We start from the raw sequence: 19,462 nt of genomic DNA on the forward strand, positions 1-19,462 counted from the left end.
ACAGAGCAAGGAACTGGGGGTGGGGGGAGTTGGGGGCTGGGCCTTGGGGGAACCAGACATTATGAACTTAAGTTTCCTGCCTTCCAAGTCTCTTTCAGCCCTAACTGCTGTGATCCTAGTGCGTATTTGGATTTGAGTGGTGTTTAGAAAAGAGTGGAAGCCCCCCAAACAACTCGTGTCCCGGCACTGCTGAGCCAGGCTGGCTGTGAATACAGGGTTCCTGGGCTGTGGAGAATGTCCAAACCATGCGGCCACGTTCTGAGTCTGAGGGTTTGTGCTCCGTCCCCGCCTGCAGGGGGAGTTGCTGAGGCACAGCCAACACCCACCCTGCCCTGCTTGTCCAGCTTTGGGCCAGCTAGAAAAGGAGGAGGGGTAATGCCCCAAGGTTTCTTTTTCCCCTTTACTTTAAGGTCTGGTACTTTTATTAGAATACATCTTGGTGTTGGTCAATTGGAGTTGATATTCTCACATACAAAGTGTGATCATTCATTATGCGGTTTGCATTTCTGTTTTAGGAAATTTTTCATGAATAAAAATTCTTAGTATTTGTTCTGTTCCTTGGCTTTGGTTTTCTTCTTCAGGGATGTGTATTATCTTTGCCTGCCTATGTGAATTTTCTTTGCCTACCTTTAGTACTTGTTACTTTCTTTTGAAACCTTTTAATCTTGTTCTTCATTTCTAGTTTTATTTAAAAAAAATTTCTGTCTTTCACATTTCATTTCTCTTAAAGCATGGTTTGTAGACTTTATTCATTCTTGTATTCATTGTAACTTAGTTTTGTCCTAAAACGATTTTTCTCCTTTATTTAAAATATTCCTGGAATTTTGTGTAGCTCATTTCTGCACTTTTCTAATTCCATTTTATGTATTCTTACATATCTTCTATGATTTTCTTAATGTGTATTAGCTTGGTTTGAAAGAGTAGGTTCCAGTTATGTCTGCTTTGTGGGCATGTCTTTTTGTGATGATACTTTGCTCCTTATTCTTTCTTTTTTAATATACATCTGGCATGGGCTTTGACCTTGACATTTTCCATTGCTTAAATTTATATGAGTTAATATTCCTGTATGTTTAGAAGATAGCTTGGGTCAGGGTAGCTTTTTAAATTTCATAGAGTCCCCTCTTCTGTTGTTTTCATATATGTTATTAGTATGGTGGCTTGCTTTTTGAGATGTCCTTGTCCTGTTCCCCTCCCCCAATTTATTCTGGACCTTTTCTCTCCCTCATCTCTGTTGTTCCTATTCAATTGTGGTTCTACTCCCAAGAGTTTCTTCTCAGTATAAGGCTGTGTCTTGGAAGGGTCAATTTCAAGAGCATCCAGAGGTTGGACTGTTCTCGCCCGTTCATACTTTCTGATTCTATCCATTTTCACGCACCTGCTGTTGAAGTGAGCAAACCCCTCTCAATTCCAGCTGCAGTTACTACCCTGGTCTGCTGTGCTTTCCAGTGAGCGCTTGCTGGCTATTTTGGGGTTCTTTTGTTTTTTGTCCCCAATGGCTTGCACTTTGGGCTTTGAGGGGAAACTTGGTTATTTCGTTTTTGTGTTAATGTTGTCCACAGGTGTTTGCTTTTGCCATCTAGTTGCTTTGTCTATTTTTATGTGGGGATCTGGGAAGATCCACTGCCATCTTTTCAAGCTAAGGATCTTAACCGGGAAAAAGAAGACAAACGTGGAAAAGACCAAAGGGAGCCAATCCTTGTGGCAATTTGACTGATTTTGCTAGACTGGGTCATTTACATTTGAGGTCACTCTTAAGAGGTTGATTCATTTGCTTTGACCTTAAGCATCTTCAAGATGCTGCCTGGAAACTGACAAAGAGATCAGTGAGGAAGTCCAAGATGGATAAGAAATTAGTAAGAAGATGAGAAATATGTCCATTAATTCTCTGAGACTCTACCATGTGCTAGGCACTGTACTAAAAACTAGGAATTCAGTGATAAGCAAAAAAGACATGATATGAAGGAAGAAACCAGACAAGGAGAGAGACAGCACTCAGAGATCCCAATTGTAAGTAAAGAGGTAGGTTCTGCTAAAAGTGTTATTTTTTCATATGAACAGAATTAACAGAACATAATCAAGGCAATCCAGGAGAAAACCCTGCAGTACTTGAATAAGAAACACATAAAATAAATAGAAACCCAACAGATATTCCAGTACATTTTCTGGTAAAATCTTACACCATTAGGAAATATGCTCCTCCAAGCCCCTGAGAAGGAAATGTGGCTTTATTTCAAAGGGATTAAAGTGATCATTTTTTGATCCAAGGAAAATGTCAGCCTTTTTGCTCCTGCAGGCCAAAACTGGGTCAGTGTAAACACTGGAATGAATAACTCGGAAATGGGTTATAATACAATTTTAAAAAGAGAGAATCCACGTGTCTACTCTAGTACCAAAACAATTTTAAAAGGAGGGTGGGAGGGAAATCTCTCCAGAACGATGGTACCTGCTAGAAGAGGAGACAGAAATAGGATATTCCCACTTTACAACCACCATAGCAAAAACTGATGCAGGCAGACGTCATCGGCGGATGCCTACACCTTTAAGATGGTTGGGAACAGAATCTCCACAGCCTCAAACTATCCCCCACAGATTATTCATTGATTACAAAGGGGACAATGGAGCTTTACGATGGAGAAATCTGTGGAACAGCACCTTCGCCAGTGATTAAACTTAACATCACTAGTGATGGGACAAAGCGTCATTTTTGTGCCCTCAATGTGAAAGACTGAGAAGGACACGATATTACCTGTAGTTTTCCTGTCAAAAATGTTTAACATGAATCAAGTCAGGAGGAAACCATCAAACCATCAAACCAATTCAGTTGAAGGAGAGTCTGTAAAACGGCTCAGACTCTTTAAAAATGTCAATGTTGTGAAGGACTGGAAAAGCCTGTAAATTGGTGCTGATTAGAGGAATGAAAGGGGACGAAGAAGATATGACCATCACATCCGTGATCCCTGACTGCATTTGGGATTGAGAAAGACAAACAGTTACAAAGGGCGTTATTTATTAGGACTATCGGGAAAATTATTAACTAGATATTACCTAGTGGAAACAGTACGACATTAATGTTAAATTTTCTGAGTGTGATTATCTTTTCGTGGTTACGTAGGTGAATGTCCTCAGTTGACTGTAGCTGTATGAAAGTGAAAATGATATCTGCATTAGGGTGGTAGGAGTATCAAGAATTTTAAGCTTTAAATATGTTTTCAGATCCTCATGGTATTTTTTAAAAATTAAGAGAAAAACATTAGCTGAAGATGGTGATAGCAAATGTGCCCTCTTTTTCCTCCCAACTACTCCTGTGGTGGCCCCTAGATGGAATTCTGGAAGGAATTTCTCCTGTGAGGACTCTGTGTTGGAAGTACCAGGGACTGCCCCCTAGGGCATTTTGATAACCAGAGCACATGAACAATTCCTCATTTCCTCAATTCAGTTTAAGCCACAAAGAATGCCTCCAGGAACCCTGCTAGTAGGTTTGGAAACCTGCTTCTACCACATTAGGGGAGAGAGCTGGACCCATTAGATCACAGCAAAGAATGAACTCAAATCAATTCAATCCAACAAACATTTACTGCAAGCCACTAAGGGCCAGATTTTAGGTTGGACAAAAGCACAGACGAAACATACTTCCGGCTGTTGGGTCCTCAAAACCCAAGGGGTGACATACATATGTGACACATACATGCATTATTCTTTGTGTACTTTACCAATGTAATCAGAGAGGTTGACTTTCAGAGCCTGGATCAGTAAGCCTTCTTCCACTAGTTCCTTATACAGAGATTCGATGGTCCTGGGGATAAAGCAGACCATCTATTCTGTGAGCAAACACATCAAATCAGCAGTACTGATGTTAATCATCACATACTCAGAGAACTTTAACCAGATCTCATTCAAAGTACATTTGAATGTATGCAAATAAGTTGATTTTTGAAGCGTTACTACAATTTGGGGATAAATTAGGCTTTTTAAAAACAATACTTGCACTCGTCCATGGGTATACCTGATGTTTCCCATTAATAAGAATTATATCTTTGGGCATCTGAGACCAGCTATAACTCCTGCAGTCTGCCCTTTCATCAGCCTTCATGATGGCACAAATATGAATTAGAAATTACCCAATAATAGTAACATAACGGGGCCATAATTATATATTCAGTTAGTATCTGCAAGCTGTAATAAACCATCAGTCCTTCGCGAAATTGACGTTTCCTTTTAACTCCATAGCATAATAGTTTAAAAGAAATATCTATAAAAAACAAAGGCTTATAATGGAAATCATTTTAATATGAAAGACAAAATATTATAATTTTTTAGGAGGATGTTATACTCTTCCGTAGTGTTTACAGATGACAAAACCTCTTCTCTAAGGGGGCCTTGGGCATGTAGCCAGCATAGTGGTAATTTATACTACTTGAGGAAAAAAATGGAGGTAGTATCCCACTTAATGAATGAAACTCCCAGTGAAATTAACTGGGGCTTGGCTTGCTGGAATTCAGCTAGATCATGCTCAAATACGGTTCAACAGAGTCCTTCGAGATGTTTTGTCTTTTCCCTTTTCATTTTTAGGGGCCTGATGCTTTGGTTCAACCCCAGTCTTTCTTTAGACTGAAGAATTGTAAATATAACTATTTTTAAACTGTTCTTTGATTGTTCAATGATCCAAGTTAGTGTGATTAAAAGAGACTCAAGAACATCAGTGAGATTCAAGCCAAATACCATCGGGATAGATGTTAATTCAATGACTCCAGTCTTCGGTTGACTGAAATTTTATTCTATCAAATATATTTAAAATAGTGTGCCCTCAGCTGAGAATTAAGAAAGTTTTAATTGTAATGGAATTTGGGATGACAGTATCTGACCTATACCAAGGCAGTATCAACTGTAGTGTTTTGACTTGAATATTCGTTTAACATAAATATATGCGTAAAATATTAACATAAAATTGAATAAGAGTCTCTAAAATAATCCAAACCAAGTATCTTAAGACTCCGGGAACACAAATCTATATTTGGATCTTTCCAGTGAAATAAACTCTTGCTACAGAGTAAAAAATTTCAACTCTAAAACTACCTTATATGGCTACCTTATATGGCTTAGCCAGTTTGAAAGCCCTAGGCCCCCTTTTTTCTGGACAGCCAACCTACCAGCCTGGGGCTGCCTTGAGTGAACAGAAAAGCATCATGCCCAGGAATGGTCAGGGAGGAATCCCAAATTGTAAACTAATAATAGATCATCCTAATCATTAACCAGGAAGTGGCTGAGAAGAGATGGTCCCTTTCTGAGCACGGCCACATACAGTGACCAGGAAGAGATAGATGAGGGAGCTAAGAGTGATAAATCTATTTAAATTGATTTTTCAGGAGGCCATTACAATACTCAACAATAACAATCCCTGTGAATGGCAGGGAGCATGAAATGTCCCTTGAATACCTTGACTGTCAGCACACTGTTGAGTAGTTTTGTGATGGGGAAAAAAAAAAAAAAAGTAAATAAATAAAATAAAACCACCTTATAAACTATGATAAAAATACTGATTTAAGGTTTATCCTAACTGGATGAGAGAAACATAAGTTGTCTTACAGTGTCTTGGCAGAGAACTAGCCCATTTACTGAATCCCACTTAATGAATAAAATAGTCTTTAAAATTAAAATGAAAAGTCTTCCAGGAATAAGATGATCAGGTATTTTTGCACTTTTGGGTATAAAAGTGAATAAAATACTACTGGTCTTTCTTCATTTCACTAGAGAATTGCTGTAGCTCATTTATAATAGTTCAACTGTAAAGAAACATATGCAAAGAACACATTCATTGACTAACAGACACGGTCCATGAGCCACACGTGTGTGCTCTGTGTTGTTAAAGCAGAATTGTATTCAGTTAAGCGACTCTTTAAATGCAGAGAATGTGAATAGATAATTTTAACTTAGTGATCAGCTCATCTGGGCAGATTTGAGTTTAGCTCTGGGTGGTCAATCAATAAGACACTTAGCAGGATCTTTTTCTCCTGAAAGACTGAGGTAAGGACAAAGGAGAAAAGTGGCATGTGAAAGTCACTGAAAGACAGCAGTGGCCCTGCGGGTAGGCAGGGGCTGGACCTTCCTCCAGGGAAGGGACTACAACATGCCCCCAAGGAGGCGTCAGTGTTGGTGCATCGGTAGATGGGTTCCTCCCCAGGAACTGGGTGCCTGGGTCTCAGAATGCTGACCAGGCAGCGGTCAGCCAAAGCTCTTGACCTTGAACTTTTCCCTAAACAGTGGAACGTCATGTGAGGAAGCCTGCAGCTCCTCCCTCTAGCGATATCCTGTGGGAGCCTTTTCTCCCCAGAGCCAAAGCCCACACCAAGGCAGGGTGTCTCTCCAGAGGCTGCCTGCCAGGGCCCTGGGCGTGTGCACCAGCTCTGGGGTGCTCTGGTCCCCACTTCTCCTGTGGATGGTTCCAAGCTGGCTTCCTCTCTCGTGGGTCTTCTTTCAAGCAGAGTTTGGGACTGTATCAGCGCACGCAAAGGGGAACAAGGGAACACCCCAAACAGGGAGCAACACCTGTTACCCATTAACAAACCCATGGGAAAAAAGGTATACATTCAAAATGATTTCTGAGGGCTTCCCTGGTGGCGCAGTGGTTGAGAATCTGCCTGCTAATGCAGAGGACATGGGTTCGAACCCTGGTCTGGGAAGATCCCACATGCCGCGGAGCAACTAGGCCCGTGAGCCACAACTACTGAGCCTGCGCGTCTGGAGCCTGTGCTCCGCAACAAGAGAGGCCGCGATAGTGAGAGGCCCCACGCACCGCGATGAAGAGTGGCCCCCGCTTGCCGCAACTGGAGAAAGCCCTCGCACAGAAACGAAGACCCAACATAGCACTCAATCAATCAATCAATCAATAAATCTTAAAAAAAAAAAAAGATTTCTGACATTCACTTCCTAGGGATTTTAATTAAATTCCTTGAAAATGTTTGAAAACCTAGGCCCTATTTATTTCCAATAGTAAAGCACTGAAGCCCATTTCAGCTTAAAAATGAGCATTTAAAATTATTCGTTAATATCAAAGTTCAGCCGATGAAGCTCAAGGAAATGGAAGTATCCTTTTACAGTGAGACAAATCCTCATCCCTTCCTTCAAGGAGCATTTAGGAAGGGCCTCAGCGGGCCGGGCCCAGGGGCGGGCATGTAATCTGAACTGTCTCTGCCCTCAAGGACTGCAAGCCTCAGCGTTCCCTCAAAAGCTGTAGCAGGATGCTATTTCTCAAAAAAATTTCTTGAGAACCCCACGAATTTTAAAACTTAAAAAAAGTCACACGGCCTTAAAAGCGATGGGGCCTGAGTCTGCCTTCCAGGCCCCCCCTCTCCACTGCGTCTCCCCAGTCGAGGACGCTGGCCTGCATGCAGGACTGCAGAGGGGTCTCCGTGCTTTCGCCCACCACACTCTTCCAGGATGAAGGGGTGTGGTGTACAGAGCAGTGGGGGGGTTGCCCTTCCCAGACCAGGCCGAGGACTCAGGCCACGTCCTATGCTCTTTTCTGGGGTGCCCCCCACCCCAGTGTGCACCCCTCACCTGTCAGCCGTTGGGTCTTTATCCTTCTTCCCCACTTTCCATTTTTTGCCTTTCTCCTTTTTATTTTTCTGGAACAAAATGGAAAGAAAAACCCATTTAGTAAAAACAAGCTTCGTGCAAACAAGAAAAATGAGCTCCAGAAATTAGCTAAGGAAGCTGATTTTGGTTGGTGGTGTAGGGGAATGGGAGGTGGGAAGTCAATCGTGGTACACGGAGCTGCTACACTTACATCGTGAACATAGGGACTGGCATTGAGGTGGCCACCCTGAAACCTGCGTGGACTGTCCCAGCAGGCCCCGAGCATCCTGGTTCTTCTTCTGGGCCCTGGGACGCTTACTACAAAGGATGAGAGTGCCGAGTGCACAGGCAATCAAGCTGTGCTTTTCTTTGGTATCTGATCACCCCTCTGTTAGCATCAGGACCCAAACCTGGAGCCCAAAGAGTGAGGCAAACATCCAACTTTGGTCCCCAAAGGGCTTTGCACTCAGATCCTTGTGCCGGCTGGAGGGCAGTGCTCACAATGTGGTCCGTTAAAGCAGTGCTGATCGCTGCACTATTCTGTCTAAAATCTCCACCAGTACCTCCCCATTGCCCACAGGATAAAGTTAAAATTCTGCAGCCTGGCCCCTTTCTTCCTTTGTTGTCTCATCTTCTATCTCAGGCCTCCTCAGGTGACTCTTGCTCCCCATCACAAAGGACTCCCTCCAGGTTCTTTCTCAATGCTCCATCATCTTTCACTCTTGCATGTCCTTTTCCCCATTTATTCATTCATTTCATTCATGCTTTCATTTATTGTTTTTATTGCAGCATAACGTACATAAAGTATACCCACATCAGGATGATTAACATTTTACATTTAATTTTTACATATAACCACATAACTACCACCCAGTTGAAAATACAGAACATATTTTCACCATTCCTGAATTCTCTCTCACACTGCTTTCCGGTCTGTAGGTAACCACCACTCTGACTTCTCTGGGGATTTGCATCGCCTGTTCTTGAACATGGAATCTTACAATATAAACTCTTTTTTTTTCAAATTTAACATCTTTATTGGAGTATAATTGCTTTACAGTGTTGTGTTAGTTTCTGCTGTATAACAAAGTGAATCAGCTATATGCATATGTATATCCCTATATCCCCTCCCTCTTGCATCTCCCTCTCATCCTCCTTATCCCACCCCTCTAGGTGGTTGCAAAGCACAGAGCTGATCTCCCTGTGCTATGCAGCTGCTTCCCACTAGCTATCTATTACACATTTGGTAGTGTATATATGTCAATGCTACTCTCTCACTTCATCCCAGCTTACCCTTCTCGCTCCCTGTGTCCTCAAGTCCATTCTCTACGTCTGTGTCTTTATTCCTGTCCTGCCCCTAGGTTCATCAGAACCATTTTTTTTTTTTTTTAGATTCCATATATATGTGTTAGCATACAGGATTTGTTTTTCTGACTTACTTCACTCTATATGACAGACTCTAGGTCCATCCACCTCACTACAAATTACTCAATTTCATTTCTTTTTATGGCTGAGTAATATTCCATTGTAAATATGTGCCACATCTTCTTTATCCATTCATCTGTCGATGGACACTTAGGTTGCTTCCATATCCTGGCTATTGTAAACAGAGCTGCAATGAACATTGTGGTACATGACTCCTTTTGAATTATGGTTTTCTCAGGGTATATGCCCAGTAGTGGGATTGCTGGGTCATATGGTAGCTCTATTTTTAGTTTTTTAAGGAACCTCCATACTGTTCTCCATAGTGGCTGCATCAATTTACATTCCCACCAACAGTGCAAGAGGGTTCCCTTTCCTCCACACCCTCTCCAGCATTTATTGTTTGTAGACTTTTTGATGATGGCCATTCTGACCGGTGTGAGGCGATACCTCGTTGTACTTTTGATTTTCATTTCTCTAATGATTAGTGATGTTGAGCATCCTTTCACGTGTTTGTTGGCAATCTGTATATCTTCTTTGGAGAAATGTCTCTATACAAATTGTGAAATTTTTGGATCATACCAATGGAAAAATGCCATTGGTATTTTGATAGGGATTGCATTGAATCTGTAGATTCCTTTGGGTAGTATAGTCATTTTCACAATGTTGATTCTTCCAATCCAAGAATATGGTATATCCTCCAACTGTTTGTATCAACTTTAATTTGTTTCATCAGTGTCTTACAGTTTTCTGCATACAGGTCTTTTGTCTCCTTAGGTAGGTTTATTCCTAGGTATTTTATTCTTTTTGTTGCAATGGTAAATGGGAGTGTTTCCTTAATTTCTCTTTCAGATTTTTCGTCATTAGTGTATAGGAATGCAAGAGATTTCTGTGCATTAATTTTGTATCCTGCTACTCTACCAAATTCATTGATTAGGTCTAGTAGTTTTCTGGTAGCATCTTTAGAATTCTCTATGTATAGTATCATGTCATCTGCAAACAGTGACAGTTTTATTTCTTCTTTTCCAATTTGGATTCCTTTTATTTCTTTTTCTTCTCTGATTGCCATGGCTAGGACTTCCAAAACTATTTTGAGTAACAGTGGTGAGAGTGGGCAACTGTGTCTTGTTCTTGATCTTAGAGGAAATGGTTTCAGTTTTTCACCATTGAGAATGATGTTGGCTGTGGGTTTGTCATATATGGACTTTATTATGTTGAGGTAGGGTTCCTCTATGCCTACTTTCTGGAGAGTTTTTATCATAAATGGATGTTGAATTTTGTCAAAAGCTTTTTGTGCATCTATTGAGATGATCATATGGTTTTTCTCCTTCAATCTGTTAATATGGTGTATCACATTGATTGATTTGAATATATTGAAAAATCCTTGCATTTCTGGGATAAACCCCACTGGATCATGGTGTATGATCCTTTTAATGTGCTGTTGGATTCTGTTTGCTAGTATTTTGTTGAGGATTTTTGCATCCATGTTTTTGCATCAGAGATATTGGCCTGTAGTTTTCTTTCTTTGTGACATCTTTGTCTGGTTTTGATATCAGGGTAATGGTGGCCTCATAGAATGAGTTTGGGAGTGTTCCTCCCTCTGCTATATTTTGAAAGAGTTTGAGAAGAATAGGTGTTAGCTCTTCTCTAAATGTTGGGTAGAATTTGCCTATGAATCCATCTGGTCCTGGACTTTTGTTTGTTGGAAGATTTTTAATCACAGTTTCAATTTCAGTGCTTCTGATTGGTCTTTTTATATTTTCTATTTCTTCCTGGTTCAGTCTCGGAAGTTGTGTTTTTCTAAGAATTTGTCCATTTCTTCCACGTTGTCCATTTTATTGGCATATAGTTGCTTGTAATAATCTCTCATGATCCTTTGTATCTCTGAAGTGTCAGTTGCTACGTCTCCTTTTTCATTTCTAATACTATTGATTTGAGTCTTCTCCCTTTTTTCCTTGATGATTCTGGCTAATGGTTTATCAATTTTGTTTATCTTCTCAAAGAACCAGCTTTTAGTTTTATTGATCTTTGCTATTATTTCCTTCATTTCTTTTTCATTTATTTCTGATCTGATCTTTATGATTTCTTTCCTTCTGCTAACTTGGGTTGTTTTTTTTTTAAATTAATTTATTTACTTATTTGTTTATTTTTGGCTGTGTTGGGTCTTCGTTTCTGTGCGAGGGCTTTCTCTAGTTGCGGTGACCAGGGGCCACTCTTCATCGCGGTGCGCGGGCCTCTCACTGTCGCGGCCTCTTGTTGCGGAGCACAAGCTCCAGACGCACAGGCTCAGTAGTTGTGGCTCATGGCCTTAGTTGCTCTGCGGCATGTGGGATCTTCCCAGACCAGGGCCCGAACCCATGTCTCCTGCATTGGCAGGCAGATTCTCAACCACTGCGCCACCAGGGAAGCCCCTTGGGTTGTTTTTTAGTTCTTCTTTCTCTAATTGCTTTAGGTGTAAGCTTAGGTTGTTTATTTGAGATGTTTCTTGTTTCTTGAGGTAGGATTGTATTGCTATAAACTTCCCTCTCAGAACTGCTTTTGCTGCATCCCATAGGTTTTGGGTCGTCGTGTTTTCATTGTCATTTGTTTCTAGGTATTTTTTGTTCCTTCTTTGATTTCTTCAGTGATCTCTTGGTTATTTAGTAGTGTATTGTTTAGCCTCCCTGTGTTTGTATTTTTTACAGTTTTTTTCCTGTAATCAATATCTAGTCTCATAGCGCTGTGATCGGAAAAGATACTTGATATGCTTTCAATTTTCTTAAATTTACCAAGGCTTGATTTGTGACCCAAGCTATGGTCTGTCCTGGAGAATGTTCTGTGAGCACCTGAGAAGAAAGTGTATACTGTTGTTTTTGGATGGAGTGTCCTATAAATATCAATTAAGTCCTTCTTGTTTAATGTGTCATTTAAAGCTTGTGTTTCCTTATTTATTTTCATTTTTGGTGATCTGTCCATTCGTGAAAGTGGGGTGTTAAAGTCCCCTACTCTTATTGTGTTATTGTCGAGTTCCCCTTTTATGGCTGTTAGCATTTGCCTTATGTATTGAGGTGCTCCTATGTTGGATGCATAAATACTTACAATTGTTATATCTTCTTCTTGCATTGATCCCTTGATCATCATGTAGTGTCCTTCTTTGTCTCTTGTAATAGTCTTTTTTTAAAGTCATTTTTGCCTGATATGAGAATTGCTACTCCAGCTTTCTTTTGATTTCCATTTGCATGGAGTATCTTTTTCCATCCCCTCACTTTCAGTCTGTATGTGTTCCTAGGTCTGAAGTGGGTCTCTTGTAGACAGCATATGTACGGGTCTTGTTTTTGTATCCATTCAGCCAGTCTATGTATTTTGCTTGGAGCTTTTAATCCATTTACATTTAAGGTAGTTATCAATATGTATGTTCCTATTACCATTTTCTTAATTGTTTTGGGTTTGTTACTGTAGGTCTTTTCCTTCTCTTGTGCTTCCTACCTAGAGAAATTCCTTTAGCATTTGTTGTAGAGCTGGTTTGGTGGTGCTGAATTCCCTTAACTTTTGCTTGTCTGTAAAGGTTTTAATTTCTCCATCAAATCTGAATGAGATCCTTGCTGGGTAGAGTAATCTTGTTTGTAGGTTCTTCCCTTTCATCACTTTAAATATGTCCTGCCACTCCCTTCTGGCTTGCAGAGTTTCTGCTGAAAGATCAGCTGTTAACCTTATGAGGATTCCCTTATATATTATTTGTTGCTTTTCCCTTGCCTCTTTTAATATTTTTTCTTTGTATTTAATTTTTGATAGTTTGATTAATATGTGTCTCGGCATGTTTCTCTTTGGGTTGATCCGGTATGGTACTCTCTGTGCTTCCTGGACTTGATTGACTATTTCCTTTTCCATGTTAGCAAAGTTTTCGACTATAGTCTCTGCAAATATTTTCTCAGACCCTTTTTTTTTCTCTTCTTCTTCTGGGACCCCTATAATCCAAATGTTGGTGCGTTTAATGTTGTCCCAGAGGTCTCTGAGATTGTCCTCAATTCTCTTCATTCTTTTTTCTTTATTCTGCGCCCTGGCAGTTATTTCCACCACTTTATCTTCCAGCTCACTTATCTGTCTTCTTCCTTAGTTATTCTGTTATTGATTCCTTCTAGAATATTTTTAATTTCAGTAATTGTGTTGTTCATCACTCTTTGTTTTCTCTTTAGTTCTTCTAGATCCTTGTTGCATGTTTATTGTATTTTCTCAATTCTCTTTCTGACATTTTGGATCTTTACTATCATTACTCTGAATTCTTTTTCACGCAGGTTGCTTATTTCGTCTTCATTTATTTCGTCTTGTAGGTTTTTACCTTGCTCCTTCGTCTGTAACATTTTTTTGTTGGTTCACTTTTTTTGATGGGTGGTGCTGTATTCCTGTCTTACTGGTTGTTTGGCATGAGACGTCCATCACTGGAGTTTGCAGGCAGTTGGATAGAGCTGGGTCTTGGTGCTGAGATGAGGACCTCTGGGAGGCCTCACTCTGATTGATATTCCCTGGGGTCTGAAGTTCTCTGTTAGTCCAGCGATTTGGACTTGGAGCTCCCATCACAGGAGCTCGAGCCCTACCTTGAGCCCACAAGCTTTGTGGCGTGATCAAAAAAAAAAAAAAAAAAGAAAGGAAGAGAGAAAAGAAAAAAAGGAGCAGTACAATGTCAAAGAATAAAAAACAAAATGAAATTAGAAAGATAAAAAATATATTAGGAAAAATAAAACTACAGTTGAAACAACTGCAACAAGATAAAATAAAACCACAACAGAAAAAAGAAAAAAAAAAGTTTGGGTGAGAAACAAGCCAAAAGGAGAGAACAATAACAAAGTATAAAGAATGAAATAAAATTAGAAAAGTAAAAGATTTATTAGGAAAAATAAAAATATAAAAGAATCAACAACAGTGAATCAACAAGGTTAAACAGAACTCCAATCGAAAAGAGGAAAAAACCAAAAGCCTTGGCTATGGGGGCGGGGTTTAGGTGGGGGGTGGAACTTAGGCAGGGGTGGGGTTTTGGGTGGGGCAGGGCCTAGGCAGGTGGGGGGGTGATGTTCAAGCATAGGGCAGAGCCTCTGCTTAGGACCTGTGCAGAAGGGGAGAAGCAGAACATCAGAAGGAGGGTCTCTGGAATGTGGAGTTCCAGAGTTTGGAGGTAGGGCCCTGAGTGAGGGTGTGTGGATGGGGTTTAGGCCCAGCGTGTTGGAGGGGTTCTCAGAGGGGGGTCTCCGAGTGTAGAGGTGGGGCCCTGGGTGAGGGTGTAGGGGCGGGGCTTGGGCTCTGTGTGGCAAGAGGGAGGCTCCGAGGGCAGAGGATTAGGCCCAGGAGCCCAACAGGCTCCCCGCTACCTGAGTGGACAGGGAAAGCACTGGCTCCGTTCCCTTCCATTCCTTCATGCTCCTCCCTGACTGTCTCCCCCAGGGTCTCCTCCATTGCTGCTGGACCCCTAACTGTGGGTGGGTCCTGCTGGGTGTAGGAACTCCTCCCCTCCTCCAGCCACCCCTCAGGGGTCCTGGAGGTCCGGCCTTTACTTTTGCTCCCCCTTCCCTCCCTCCAACTCCCTCAGGACCCACGCGACTGGAGGGGGCCTCGGTGGGCAGAGGATCAGGCCCAGGATCTCAGCAGGCCCCCAGGGTCCCAAGTGGGCATGGGAAACCTGGCCATGCTCCCTTTTGATCCTATGTCCTCCCAATGGTCCCCCAATTTCCCCCTTCGGGCGTGGGATCCCTTCCCCTCCCCCAGCCATCCCTCAGGGACGCCAGTCCCATCCCACCTCCACTTCTCCTCTCCCTTCACTCCCCCCGCACCCACATCCCACCCGGTCGCTGGGGATTCCTCCCGTCCCCTCAGGTGTCCGTGGTCCACCACCAGTGCCTGGTAGGTGCCCTAGCTGTGAGGAGATGTGAATTCCGTGTCCTCCTAGTCTGCCATCTTGGCTCCGCACCCCATAAACTCTTTTAGGTCTGGCTTCCTCCAATCAGTATTACAATTCCAAGGTTCACATATGCGGTTGCACGTAGCTATACTTCATGTTTTTCAGTATTTTAAAATTTAAAGTTCTTATTTTGAGATAATGGTGGATTCACATGCAGCTCTAAGAATTGCTACGGAGAGATGTAACCTTTAGCAGGTTTCTCCTAAGGGTAACATCTGGCAGAACTTTCTCACAAGGTCACAACCATGATCTTGACTTGATACTGATACAGCTGAGATCCAGGATGTTTCGAGCACCCCAAGGGTCCTTCCAGTTGCTCTTCCAGAGTAACCCTCGCTTCCCTCCCACAACCAATCCAGCTTTACTAGAAACCTCTAATCTGTTCTGTTTCTACAGTTTTGCCCTTTCAGGAATGTTCTATCAGCAGAATCATACAGTATGTTACTTTCTTGCTTTTTATTCATCATAATTCTCAGGAAATTTGTCCAGGTCATTGTATGCATGAATAGTTTGTTCTTTTTTTTATTATTATTGCTGTTTCTAGTTTTGGGCTATCATGAATTGACTAAGGTGCAACAAATGTCTGTGCGTGTGTGTGGAAGTTTTCATTTCTCTGGGATAAATGCTCATGAGTACAATTGCTGGGTTCTATGGTAGTTGTATGTTTGTTTTTTTTAAGAAATGCCAAATTTTGTGCAGAGTGGTCATACCATTTTACACTCCTACCAATCATGTAAAAGTGATCTAGTTTGTCCCCCATTATCTTAGGCAATTGGTGTTGCCATTGCTTTTATTTTAGCCATCCTCATGGGTATGAAGTGATTCCTCTGTGGTTTTAATTTGCATTTCTCTAATGGCTAACAATGTTGGACACTTTTCTGTGCTCTTTTTCCCTCTGTACATCCACTTGGGTGAAATGTCTCCACGTCTCTTGTCCATTTTATAATCGGATTGTTTTGTTTTCTAACTGTTGAGTTTTGAGAGTTCCTTGTATGTTCTACATACTAGCTCTTGGTCAGATATGTGCTTTACAAATGTTTTGTTCCAGTCTGTAGCTTGTCTTTTCACCCTCTTAACAGGGTCTTTCACAGAGCAAACAGTTTTAACTCTGATGAAGTTCAAATTTTCCTCTAATGGATTTGTGCTTGCAGTGTTAATTTTAAGAACGCTTTGCTAGTCTTACATCCCAAAGATTTTTTCCTATATATTTTTTCTAAAACTTAACAGCTTTACATTTTACATCTAAGTCCATGATCTGTTTTGAGTTATTTTTTGTACAATATGTGAGACTTAGCTCAAGGTTCATTTTTTTTTTTGGTCTGTGGATGTCCAGTTGCTCCAGCACCATTTATTGAAAAGGTTATCCTTCCTCCCTTGAATTGCATTTGCATCTTTGTCAAAAATCAGTCAGGCCTATTTGTGTGAGCCTATGTCTCAGTTGTCTGTTTTGTTTCATTGATCTACAGTTTAACCCTCTACCAATAGCAAACAGTCTTGATTACTGTAGCTGTATAATAAACCTTGACATTAGGTAGATGGATTCTTTTTACTTTATTCCTCTTTTAAAAAATCATTTTAGCAATTCTAGATTCATTGTCTTTCCATATAAATTTTAGGATTATCTTGTCTATGTTTATAAACTATCTTTCTGGGATTTTGATAAGAATTGGATTAATCTTGTATATTGATGTGGAAAGAATTGACATCTTTACATTTTGTTTTCCAATCCATATGCATAGTATGTTTATCTATTTAGATCTTCTTTGATTTCTTTCATCAGCATGGTGTAGTCTTAGCATACAAGTCCTACACACGCTTTGTTAGCTTTACACCTAAGTATTTCATTTTTGAGTGATTTTAAGAGATATTATATTTTTAATCTTGGTGTCCATCTGTTCATTGCTAGTAAACAGAAATATGATTGATTTTTTTATGTTCCCCTTGTGCCCTATAACCTTGCTGAACGCACTTTTTATTTCTAGGAGTTTCTTTGTAGATTCCTTGAGATTTTCTAAGTAGACAATCATGTCGTCTGCAAATAGGGACTGTTTATTTTTTTAATTTCCTTTGCTTGTCCTACTGCACTGGCTAAAACATCTAGCACTATGTTCAATAAAAGTGCAGTGAGTGGACACACTTGCCTTATTCCCAATCTTAGGAGAAAAGCATTTAGTCTTTCACTGTTAAGTAGAAGGTTAGCTGTAGGTGTTTTTGTAGATTCTCTTTATCAAGTCGTGGAAGTTCTCTAATTTTTCTGAGAGATTTATCATGGGTGAGCGTTAAATTGTGTCAAATGCTTTTTCTGCATCAATTGACATGATCATGTGATTTTTTTTCTCCTTTAGTCTGTTAACATAGTTTATTCCATTGTTGATTTTCAAATATTGAACTAGGCTTGCATTCCTGGACTAAACCCCACTTGGTCATGGTTTATAATTCTCTTTATTTTTGCATTCTATTTGAAAATATTTTAAGAATTTTTGTATCTATATTCATGAGGGATATTGGCCTATATTTTTCTTTTTTTTTTGTACTGCCTTTGTCTGGTTTTCACTTAAGGGTAACACTAGCTTGTTATAAAATGGGTTGGGAAGTGTTTCTTCTATTTTGGAAATGACTGTGTAGAATTGGTGTTAATTTACCTTTGAATATTTGGTAGAATTCTCCAGTGAAACCATCTGGCCCTGGAGATTCTACCTGGGGAATTGTTTTAATTACAATTCAACTTCCTTAATAGATGTAGGGCTAGTCAATTTATCTATTTCATATTAAATGAGTTGTAATAGTTTGTATTTTTAGGAATAGTGTGTTCATTTCGTGTAAGTTGTCAAATTTTGTGTGTAGAGTTGTTTGTAGTATCCCTTTATTATTCTTTTGATATCTGCAGTCAGTAGTGATACCTCTCGTTTCATTCCTAATGTTGGTAATATGTGACTTCTTTTTTTGTCAGTCTTACTAGAGGTTTGTCAATTTTGTTGATAATTTTCAAAGAGGCAGCTCTGTTTCACTGACTTCCCTGTTGTTTTTCTGTTTTCTATTTCACTGATTTCTGCTCTTATCTTTTTCTTCTTTCTGCTCACTTTGTGTGTTTTTTTTCTTTCTTTTGCTCTTCTTTTTCTAGGTTCTGAAGTTCTGAAGGTGGGAGCTTAGATGACGGATTTGAACTTTTTCCTCTTTTTCTAGTGTATGTGTTTAGTGCTATAAATTTCCCTCTCAGGACTACTTTATTTGTGTCCCAGATATTTTTGATATCTTGTATTTTCATTATATGTTTTGAGTTCTCTTGTTTCTTCTTTGTCCTATGAATTAGAAGTGTGCTGTTTAGTTTCCACGTGTTTGGAGATTTTCTTATTATTTTTCTGTTATTGATTTCTAGTTTGATTCCATTGTGGTAGGGGAATGCACTCTCCATGATTTCATTTCTTTTCCATATGTCGAGATTTGTTTAATGGCACAAGATAAGGTCCGTCTTGGAATGCATTCTTTGGGCACTTGCAAAGAATATATATTCTGTTTTTTGGGTGGAGTGTTCTATAAATTTCAATTAGACTCTGTTTGTCGATGGTGTTGTTGAGTTCTTCAGTATCCTTGCTGATGATTTTCTGTCTAGTATTCTATCAGTTCTTGAGAATGAATCCAACTATAATTGTGGATTTGTCTGTTTTTCCTTTCAGTTCTATTGGTTTTTGCTTCCTATATTTTATAGTTCTGTTGTTTGGTGTATGCACATTTAGGATTAATTTGTCTTCGATGGACTGGCTCTTTTATCATATATAAGTTCTTCCCTGACTTTGATAATTTTCTTGGCTCTGAAATCTACTTTATGTGATACTAGAATAGCCATTCCTGCTTTCTTTTGATTGTTTGCATGATATATTTTTTCCATCCTTTTACTTACAACCTGCTTATATCATTATATATCAAATGAGGTTCCTGAAGACAGCATATAGTTGGGTCATGTTTTTAAATCTACTTTGCTACTCTCTTTTAATTGGTGTATTTAGACTATTTACATTTAATGTAATTATTGATATATTAGGACTTGTCTACCATTTTATTTATTTTTCTGTTATATTTTTTATTTCTTTATTTGCTTTTTCCTGTCATCCTGTAGGTGACTTGACCAGTTTTTAGAATTTCATTTGATAGTGTTGAGTGTATCTCTTTGTATACTTTTCTAGTGGTTCCTCTGGGTGTTACATTATATATGCATAGTGAATCAGAGTCTACTCATGTCACATTTTGAGTGAAGTAGAAAAATCTTAATTCCCTTTACATGCCTTTACCCATCCCCTGTCATTTGTAATATTGTCTTAAATATTTCCTCTGCATCACTGAGAACCAAGTCAAACAGTGTCATAATTTTTGCTTCAATCAAATAACATAATTAGAAAGGGAAGAAAAGCCTATTCTATTTACATATATATATATATATATATATATATATATATATATATTAATTTTTATTGGAGTATAGTTGATTTACAATGTTGTGTTAGGATTTCTGGCTTTTCTTGACAAGTTGGAAGATCTGGCAGGACA

The 19,462-nt window shown here is 39.7% G+C and overlaps 1 protein-coding gene across 4 annotated transcripts in view; it reads right to left on the reverse strand.

Annotated features, from left to right (window-relative positions):
• IQCA1 (IQ motif containing with AAA domain 1) overlaps positions 1-19,462 on the reverse strand; it is a 166,898-nt gene that overhangs the window by 47,825 nt on the left and 99,611 nt on the right. For all 4 annotated transcript variants that reach the window (XM_059928994.1, XM_059928990.1, XM_059928992.1 and 1 more), the window contains 2 exons: positions 7,555-7,622; positions 3,711-3,793 (listed from right to left, as the gene is read on the reverse strand). In XM_059928994.1, coding sequence (XP_059784977.1) covers positions 3,711-3,793; positions 7,555-7,622 — 151 coding nt within the window. The remainder of the gene's footprint in view (positions 1-3,710; positions 3,794-7,554; positions 7,623-19,462) is intronic.

Source organism: Balaenoptera ricei, chromosome 7, assembly GCF_028023285.1.
Source record: "Balaenoptera ricei isolate mBalRic1 chromosome 7, mBalRic1.hap2, whole genome shotgun sequence".
Lineage (NCBI taxonomy): Eukaryota > Metazoa > Chordata > Mammalia > Artiodactyla > Balaenopteridae > Balaenoptera > Balaenoptera ricei.